Source organism: Cajanus cajan, chromosome 10 (assembly GCF_000230855.2).
Source record: "Cajanus cajan strain Asha chromosome 10, NIPB_CcT2T_4, whole genome shotgun sequence".
NCBI lineage: Eukaryota > Viridiplantae > Streptophyta > Magnoliopsida > Fabales > Fabaceae > Cajanus > Cajanus cajan.
Window position 1 is genome coordinate 19,505,493 of NC_138526.1, and position 10,395 is coordinate 19,515,887.

Sequence of the window (10,395 nt, forward strand, 5' to 3'; positions counted from 1 at the left end):
AGAGGATAAGCTCGTCCTGCTTGACCACTACATGGGAGAGGGCATATTGCAGGCGCCAGCAGACTCGCAGGTGGGAGGAAAAGGAAAAATGAAAACTTGTTTTTGTCTGTCTCAGAATCTGTGTTCTCTCAAATTCAGTATGTCTGAAGGTGAAAGTGAAGGTCTGTTGGAGTACGTGGATGTGGATAGAAAACTCGTTGACAGCATCGCTAACGACTCTCTCGTTTGGAGCTCTTTCCATGACCTCATTGTTGCCGACGAACCTATCAGGTCACTCTCACTCTTGTTCTTCTTTCTAAATTCAATTGGCCACTGTAATGTAATTCTGATTCATTGCAGGCTTCGGGATTCTATCCCTTTGAGAAATTCTTTGAGAATATTGATTTAACAATGCTCAACAGGTATGTGTTATATAAATCACTTTGTGAATGTACTTGGCTATTTTCAATTCTAAATTTATTTTTGATGTTGCAGGCTTCTTCGACTGGTTCTAGACGATAATATTACTGATTATGTCACTGCAAAGAACAATGTTGTGTTGTCATACAAGGATATGAGCCATACCAATTCATATGGTCTTATTCGTGGCCTACAATTTGCTTCTTTTGTTGTTCAATATTATGGGCTGGTATTAGATCTTTTGCTTCTTGGACTGACTCGAGCCAGTGATATTGCTAGCCTACCACAGATGCCAAACGAATTCATTACTTATTGGGACACAAAAGTTGAGACTAGGCATCCAATCCGGCTTTATTCTAGGTACATAGATCGGGTTCATATATTATTTCGCTTCACCCATGAAGAGGCTCGGGACCTCATTCAGCGGTATCTGACTGAGCACCCTGACCCTAACAATGAGAACATGGTGTGGTACAATAATAAGAAGTGTTGGCCAAGGGATGCTAGAATGAGTCTCATGAAACATGATGGTATTTGTTCCTCCTATTTACCTTGTGAAGGTTATTTATATATATATATATATATAATATACCTTTGTTTCTTAAAATGTTTCTTATTTTGTCTGTTATAATTTCAGTCAATCTTGGGAGAAGTGTCTTCTGGGATATGAAGAATCGTCTTCCTCGAAGCATCACAACATTGGAGTGGGAAAACAATTTTGTTTCTGTTTACAGCAAGGATAACCCAAACTTGCTTTTTAGCATGTGAGTATTGATTATTTTCAGCAATTTTTGTAATGTTATTTTCCCTTTTCCTTCCCCTTTTTTTGCTGTGAAATGGAAATGGTTATGGTTATGCAAGTCAATCACTTTTTTCACTTTGCATTAGAGTCTTTCAGAATTTTAAAACTGGCATTGAATGTGTAACCTGACATGTTGGAGATTGAAACTAGTGTTAAAAAGTCTGGCTGTCAGTTGATTTCAGAATATATCCACATCTTCCCCTGATAAAAAAATATTGCATTTTCTAATTGTTAATTTCCTTTTTTTTTTCGTGTTTTTGCAGTTTTGAATTTTTCTTTTAAAACCTATGTATATAATGAATGAAGCTATCTCTAACCATATCTGTTAATGACCTTTAGGTGTGGATTTGAAGTAAGGATACTTCCTAAAATTAGAATGACTCAAGAAGCATTCAGTAACACTAGAAATCGTGTTTGGAATCTCCAGAATGAACAGACCAAAGAAAGGACAGCTGTTGCTTTCTTACGAGTTGATGATGAACACATGAAAGTGTTTGAGAATTGTGTGAGGCAGATTCTTATGTCTTCTGGTTCTACTACATTTACAAAAATTGTCAACAAGTGGAATACAACTTTAATAGGTAAGTGAAGTTGAAATTATAGGAGGTCTTATAAGTGGCTATTGTTAGTTTACTCATTGTTTTTGGTTCTCATCAGGACTTATGACTTGTTTCCGGGAGGAAACTGTTCATACCCAAGAACTGTTGGATTTGCTAGTTAAATGTGAAAACAAAATTCAGAATCGTATTAAGATTGGACTCAACTCAAAGATGCCTAGCAGGTAACTAGTCAGTTTTTTTGGGAATATTTTATAGTTGGTAGTTAGGTTTTTAATATTTTATTCAAAACTATTGGGTTTAAATGTTCAAATTTTTTGTTGTTTCTGTATCAGGTTTCCACCTGTCATTTTCTACACCCTTAAAGAAATTGAAGGTCTTGGAATGTTCATATGAATTGGTGTGGCTCAAATCCTTGTATTGATAGTATGTTGGTACAAATTCACTAAACTAAATTGAGTACATATATACTAAATTTAGTTATTAGCTTTGTCAAGTTACCATATGCTACATTCTTCCAAACTGTCTTCCGAATCAGTGAGTTATAATGTGTTATACCAGTACCAAGAATAAGTAAATAAGAAAAAATGAAACAACTTTATGGAAGAATGTAAACCCTGTCTGTTTGGATCCTCCTAACAATTTCAGATTATGACCAAAAAGACCCATTTGGCCTTAAACCTTGCTGTCCTTGTACAAATAATAACACATATAATATGATGTGGCCCTTTTTAACATGATTCTCAGGAAGTCACCTTCATTAGATCACTGCCGGATAATCGTAACAATAACATTTGAACAAAAGGGCTTCTGTAAAATATGGTTTGTAATACTTGATATGTCATATTTTCTACGGGGATAAACACACGTGTCTACTGTATACCTTATAAATTTATGTAAGTCTGTGTGATATTTGAAGCAACATTAATTTTTCTAAGTACATCCCTGGTTTACAATGTTTTTACTTAACATATCTCAAAATAAATATATTTATTACCGGTAATCGAAAAGAATCTAAAAAATAAATGAAACTTTTTTAAAAAAAATATGTAATCTACATCGGTTATCAGTAGAACTGATGTAGATTTGTGTACAAATCTACATTGGTTGTTAGTAAAACCGATGTAGATTTGTGCTAAAATCTACATCGGTTTTACTGAGAACCGATGTAGATTCACTACTAAAAAAATACTATTTAACATCGCCATATTTATATCGGTTCTAGTAGAACCGATGTAAATCATAAACGCGGTGGCAAACTTGTAAATAAATAGAAAATACAAACATATTTACATCGGTTGGGAGGAGAAACGATGTAAATATACGAAATTCTACATCGGTTTTGCTTATGATCGATGTAGAAATAACACCCTAATATTACCCTACGAAGGCACTACCCATTCACTCATGAGCAACATAAACCCAGCGAGCAACGATGGAGACCTCACCACGACGCAATGGGAACCTCTTTTCTTCGCTCCCACGATTGTCTTCAAGGCCACGACGCAATGCCCCTCTATTCATCTTCCATTAGATCACAAAGAAACCCTAACCCTAGCCCCAATCCTTCTCACGCTCGCCGGCGGAAGGTCTACGACGGCGATCGCTCCAGCATGGTGGTGAAGGGCCCCGACGCGAACCTCGTCATGGGCCAAGTCAAGATCCTCAAGAGAGGCGAGAAGTTAAGCCCCGGCGCGAACCTCACCCTACGTAACCCTAACCTCCTCTTCTCGGTCCATTACGAGAGCCTCCACATCGTGCTATGGTTCGACCACCGCACCATCTCCTTTTCCCTCATCGAGCCCTTGCCGTTCTCCACCGGACCCGAGACTGACACCGCGCTCCAAGTACGTTCATTTACTTGGATATCAAATTAAAAGAAAATATCAATATAATTTAAAACATGATTTTCTTCAAATAATAATTATAACAAAATATCATAATTAATAATATTATACAAAATAATTTTCATAAATGATTATTATTAAAAACCTTTAAAAAATTCAATCAAACCCATTTAATTAATCAAAATAATTATAAGGAAATTATCTTCATAAATACAAAAATAAATAATAATTATTCGTAGTATTAGTAGAAAAATTCGGGGTGTTACAATTCTTCCCTCCTTTTAAAAATTTCATCCCCGAAATTACCTGAAGCAAATAAAAATGGATATATCTCCTGCATTTGACTTTCTAATACCTTAGACTTCTGGAATACTACACACGAGTCCACAACTTCCTCTACTCCTCTCTTCACCTTAGACCACCACGTTTCTGCTATGCCACTTTCATACATCCTCCTAAGGTCCTAATCCATCTTAATAGCTCCTAAGTGAATACTAAGAGTACTGTTATTGCTTTCTTCTAAGATCATCTTCCTTAATTCGGGATTATTAGGCACATAGATTCTATCCTGAAACCACAAAACACCATCACCTTCCACTCGAAAAGGGCTATCTATACCTTTACCAATCTTCTCCACTTGGTTCACTAAGAAAGGATCTAACTCTTAGGCTCTTCTAATCTCATCCATTAATTAACTAGTCACCTTCGACATACTCAATTCAATGCTTCTAAGGGTAAGCTCACAAATCAAGCTTAAATCTCTAAACTCTTCAATCAAATTTAACCTTTAAATCATCAAAACGATAGATGAAAGATCATCCTACTCAAGGTATCTGTCACCACATTGCCTTTACCTAGATAGCAATTGAAATTAAAATTCTAGTCCTTAAGAAATTCCAACTATCTCCTTTGGTCAAAAGATATTTAAGACTCTAACAATCACTAAATACCTCAAGCTTAGAATCATATAGGTAGTGTCTCCAAATCTTAATGTAATATCATAACCACTAACTCATAGATAAGGTAGTTCCTCTCATGAACTTTCAATTGCCTAGAGACATAAGTTACTACTTTTCCTTCTTGCATCCAAATTCATCTTATAAGTACTACTATATACCACAAAAGGCTTACTAAAATCCAATAATATTAACACTAGTAAATCTTGCCTTAAGAGTTGGAACTACTCTCATACTTACTATCCCACATAAAGACAATACTCCTCCTAGTGAATGTAGTTAAGGGCAATGCTATCTTAGAAATTCCTTCAATAAATCTCCAATAATAATAAGCTAACCTCATAAAACTCTTATCCTTACTAACTGGCTTAGATATCTCCCCACTTAAACACAACTTCTACCTGAGACAGATCCATGTTTACCTCAACTGGAATTTACAGGAACTAGAAAACTTACCTCATACAATAAAAAAAATAAAATAAAATGAAATAAAATAAGATAAAATAAAATAGTAATACTTAGATAACTTAACATACAACCGTCTTGGATATATCTTCACCCTCAACTACAATATGATCATATCACACCCTAAGATCAATCTCACTAACCACACGACATTAACCAATTGATCCCTAAGGTCATCTATCCACATATCAACATACATGCATATTAAATCATATTAGAATACCTACTTTAAACCTTCATATATACCATCCATAAGCATGTACATGAACAACCTTTACCACATAGCATCATACAACCTTAAACAACCTCTCAATCCACATGAAAACACCCCAAAACATCTTAACAAAGTCAATTCTTATCTTTGCATTGCCTACTAACCCGAAAACATTATTACAGCCTACTTCTCCTTTCAACAACTATCAAAGAAAACAACACATAGAGAGTTCTACTCATCCACGTGATCTCAACCTATCACCAAAGAAAGCTAAGTGAATAAGCTACAACTCTTAGGGAGACATGAGATTTTAAAAGGATCATCTTCTTAGCTAAAAATTCAAAAATCACCACAGATATATTCAACACTTACAACTAGACCTTTGATCATCAAAGTAACTATAACTGGAGTGCAAACATTCCCTACACAATAACGCATCAACATCTAGGCCACAAAATACCTCAATCCTTCCAAACTTACTCCTTTCTACCTTAAATTCATATCAAAGTTTCCCACTACAAATCTAAACGAAACAACTCACATATTCAGTACAAAAGGCTTAGAAAATAAAATTCACATGCAACCATCAAACTCTAGAAATCATCAATCATAAGAATGAAGAAGAGCAAGAAGTATCAAACAAATAAGCAATCATAATTCACTCAACCACTACTTCTTACGTAAGCAAGAAGTATCAAACAAATAAGCAATCATAAGAATGAAGAAGAGCGGTCATAATGGTATTAGCTAACACTATTATGACTATCATTCCTCTAATTACAAAATAACTTAACAATATCAAACTCTACAATATCAGCACAAGGAGAACATCAACATCATCATTATCAAAGCAAAGCATCATCAAAGTATACAACAAATAAAACACTGTCAGAGTACACAAAAAAATCACGATAAGTACATAACTCACGGCCGATTAGATCGACCTGCTCTGATACCACTAAATGTGACACCCTCTACCCCAACATACATATACAGTAATTATAAAAAAAATTTCATCATTAAAAACCAAATTTTCAACCACGTAAGGGTAAAGAGTTCACATTCATATACTTAACCCAAATAACATGTAGAGAAACTACAAGGAAATGAAACTGAGTTTTCCAAAATAACTTAATAAAAACAACATCCCAATCTAATCCTATCTATACCCCGATGTCACATGTCCTATCAGAGCAAATCCTAACGTAGAAGCCTAAGCTTCATCACCAACATCCTCAGCCTCATGCTGCTGATGGCCTCTTGTATATAAAACAAGGGAAACAACACAAAAGAAGGGAGTGAGAAACATCTCACTCTGGCTCACGGTGTAGGAACGCACACCAGATAGCCAAACACAAACAATACAATTACCTTATAGATCAATCAACAACAATAGCTTATCCAATCATCCAAGTCATACAAATAGTAATTTATCATCATTTAATAATAAGAATGCACATGCATGGACACAGACTTCATTTTATCATGCATGTGGCGCCAGTAAAACATCACATGGCATATTGCCGCTAGCAATACACGAAGAGTAGTCTAGGAGTACATGCCAGGACACACCCTCTACGCACTCTCACTAGAAGGATATACTACCAGAGTCTCGTCGGGATAGCTAAGCCGCGCAAGATACATCCCATGCACACAATAGGCGAGACTGGGACTTCCAAACCGAGCTATCCCCAAGGACTAATCCCCAAATCTTTTACACTAGGGGTTCTTATCTGGCAGTGTATTCCATATCGTACCCTTAAAACATTTATGCAAATGATGCATGTCAATCAAGACTCTATGCATTCTCATATCACATTATCATTTCCCATGGTCATATCGCATCATCACATTTCGTCATCACATTTCATCATTACATTTCATTATCACATTTCATTCACAATCTTCATAGAGCACTTTATTTCGTATTAAAACTCATCTATTTGCATAATTAAATACACATTTATACATCTTATACAACAAGGAGTACAACAGAACAATCAGAAGGTAAAATAGAAATTATTGAAAATATGTCTATTTATCATAGGGTTCTCTCAAGAACCCACAGAGCACTCTAAATCATATCAAAACTTGTTTATTTTCAAAATTAAACACATATTCACACATCTCTTTTAATAGGGAGTATAACGGAATAGACAGAGCGCCAAACAAAAATATTCCTATTTTGCCTGCTGCTCATAGGGTTCTCTCAAGAACCCATAGAGCGTTCCAATTTATGCAATAAACATTTAAATAAGACAATTCACGTATATAATTATTATCACAATTAATTTACTCATACAAGCACCAATGCACCCCCTTAAGGCTTCCCGTAGGAACCCATAGAAGCACCAAATTCCACAATCATAGCCTAAACAATGTTTCTATTCATACACGCATATTAATTAAGTAATTGGAACATACAAGAAAAATATGACATACAACAAACACAGGATTGGGAGCCAATCCCACTACCCATCATACAATCCCACACCCAAAGTGAGGTTTCTCACTCTCCCCCTTACCTCGATAAATAGGGGTTGAAACTGAAGCAGGATCTCCTCCTCCGAGTTCCCCTTGGTCTCCAGAAAGTGTAGAAGAAAAAGGTCAAAAGTGCAAAAAATGCGTTTTTCTGGAGTGCCGAAACGCATTTATAGGCATCAGGATTTGGCCAGAACGGCCTATTCCGAATCCGAAACGGCCTGTTCTGAGCCCATAGAACATGCACAAAAGCCTCTCCAAGAACGGCTCGTTCCAAAATCAGAATGGTACGTTCTGAGTCAATACTTTGTTCTTTAAAACCACATCCGGAATGGCCCGTTCCCAAAGTGGAACGGCCCGTTCTAGGTTGAAATTTTACGCATGGATGCTCGAGTTGGAATGACTTGTTCCCAAAGTGGAACGGCCCGTTTCGGGGCTATGAAAATCCAGAGTTACTAATTAATAAATAAATAAATAACATATATATATATATATCAAATTAAAATAAAATATCAATACAATTTAAAACATGATTTTCTTCAAATAATAATTATAACAAAATATCATAATTAATAATATTATACAAAATAATTTTTGTAAATGATTATTATTAAAAACCTTTAAAAAATTCAATCAAACCCATTTAATTAATCAAAATAATTATAAGGAAATAATCTTCATAAATACAAAAATAAATAATAATTATTCGTAGTATTAGTAGAAAAATTCAGGGTGTTACAAGCAACATAGGTCTAGGCATGAAACAACCTCTCTAAGAGAACCTAGAGTTGACCTTCCTCCCTTCCATGGAAAAGACAATGTTGATGATTACTCAGATTGGGAAATGAAGGTTGAACAACTCTTCACTTGCCACAATGTGAGTGAAGAAAGAAGGTTTCCCATGGCTACCCTAAGATTTCAAGGGTATGCCATGTATTGGTGGACTTTCCTTGAAAGAGAAAGAAGAACTCATCATGAGCCTCCAATTCAATATTGGAATGAGCTTAGGAGTGCTTTAAGGAGAAGGCACATTCCTCCTTATTTTGAGAGGGAGTTAATGGACAAGCTCCAAAGTGATGGAAACTTGTTGGAGAATCCGGATTGATGTTGAATCCTCTTCAAGTTCCTCCCTAGATCTTCAGCTCCTTGATTCTTCATAAGCTTTCCTAAGGTCTCCAATGGAGAAGAGACCTTAGAGCCACCACATTTTGGTGGAGAACTCTCCCAAGAGACGCCACTCCTTGGTGAAGAGATAAGTCTCTTCAACTCTCACCACACTCTTCTAGTGAAGGGAGAAGAGAATTGGATGAATATCAAAGAGGTTTAGAGACTTTTAGAAGAGAGAAATCTGAGTAATCTTCAGAAAATAAATCTCAATATATCCAAAAGTGTTTTACAAAGAAGGAAAAACAAATATATAGGAGTAGGAAGCTTAGAGAGCAAGCTAGCCTTAACCATGGTTCACTAGGAACCATGGTAAGGTCTAGCTAACCGTCCATGGTCTAGAGGCTTGGAGAGCAAGCTACTCACTTAGATTGCTTGGTAAGCAAGCTAAGGAGAAGCTTGTGCTTCAAGCTTCTAAGCTTGAGAGGAGACAAGCAATTTGGCCAATGTGAACACAAGCCAAGGTGGGCGACTCTTTGGACTTTATTTTACTCCAACCGGTTTTGAAAATGTTGATTTGGTTTAGTTAGGTTCATCCAATGTGAATGGAACCTAGCTAAATTAAATCTATGAAAAATTAGGAGTAAAATAAGTTCAATATGTAAAATTTTGCCTAGGCCCACCTCTAGGCCCAATTGCTAGTAACACTCTCTAGCTTGCTAGTGACATTCTCTAGCTTGCTAATGCCACTCCCAATCCTACTACTAGAAAACTAAGAAAAAAGTGTATTTCTAGATTAGGTTAAATGGAGTCAAAGTGTCCAAGTAACCTACCCTAGAAACAATATACAATAGCTAGTAAAGGAAATAAAGTGTCTCTCAAATACAAAGGCAAAAATATACCTATACAAGTATCTACTATATACAAGGTACAAGAAATCAAACTATACAATGTATTTACAATAGAGACTATGACACTAAAAAGAGGAATCATACTCAATACTCATATTGAGCATAGGTCTAAGAAGCACCTCCTCTGTAGAAGCCTCATCTCGCCTCCTAACCATGGACCTAGTTAATGGCCCAATGGTCTTCAAGTGTGAGCCTCCTTGGATCAACCTTCACCCTTCTTGGTCTTACCTCTTCCAAAGGGATCCTTGGGGATTAGATTTCCATCATACCCTCCCCCTTCGAAAGGATTTGTCCTCAAATCCAGTGGTCCTTCCACAAAGATAGCATTACCTACAATGATAACAAGAAATAAAGCATTAGGGATGACATATTCATATAACATATGTGAAAAGTGCACCCTATGAGGAATTCCTTCTATAGCCCTAACAAGGGTCCTTAGACTAGGAAGGATGGGTTCTCTAAGCATAAGAATAGGATCCTTACTATAGTATAGTCTAAGTGTAAAACTAAATCCTATAAATGTTAAAGTACAAAAACTATAAGAAACTAATGAAGTACTCCTACATACTAAGGTATCTTACCTAAAGTACCCTATGTAGTAACCTAGGCTTCTACAAGAAAACAAAGTGAATATAATAAGGAAACTACCTAGACAACCC

At 35.9% G+C, this 10,395-nt stretch overlaps 1 protein-coding gene across 1 annotated transcript; it reads left to right on the forward strand.

The window, feature by feature from the left end:
• The first annotated feature begins 283 nt into the window (after positions 1–283).
• On the forward strand, positions 284–3,179 carry LOC114916127 (pre-mRNA-processing-splicing factor 8A-like). Its single transcript, XM_029272203.2, has 6 exons — positions 284–401; positions 475–929; positions 1,037–1,163; positions 1,541–1,782; positions 1,859–1,982; positions 2,094–3,179. The coding sequence occupies exons 1-6, from the start codon at positions 391–393 to the stop codon at positions 2,152–2,154; spliced, it is 1,020 nt and encodes a 339-aa protein (XP_029128036.2). The 5' UTR covers positions 284–390; the 3' UTR covers positions 2,155–3,179.
• Positions 3,180–10,395: the final 7,216 nt, after the last annotated feature.

Coding starts and splice junctions, on each gene's coding strand:
- LOC114916127 (XM_029272203.2), top strand. Junction 930..1,036: donor GAGTCTCATGAAACATGATG/GTATTTGTTCCT, acceptor TTATAATTTCAG/TCAATCTTGGGAGAAGTGTC. Junction 1,164..1,540: donor CCAAACTTGCTTTTTAGCAT/GTGAGTATTGAT, acceptor AATGACCTTTAG/GTGTGGATTTGAAGTAAGGA.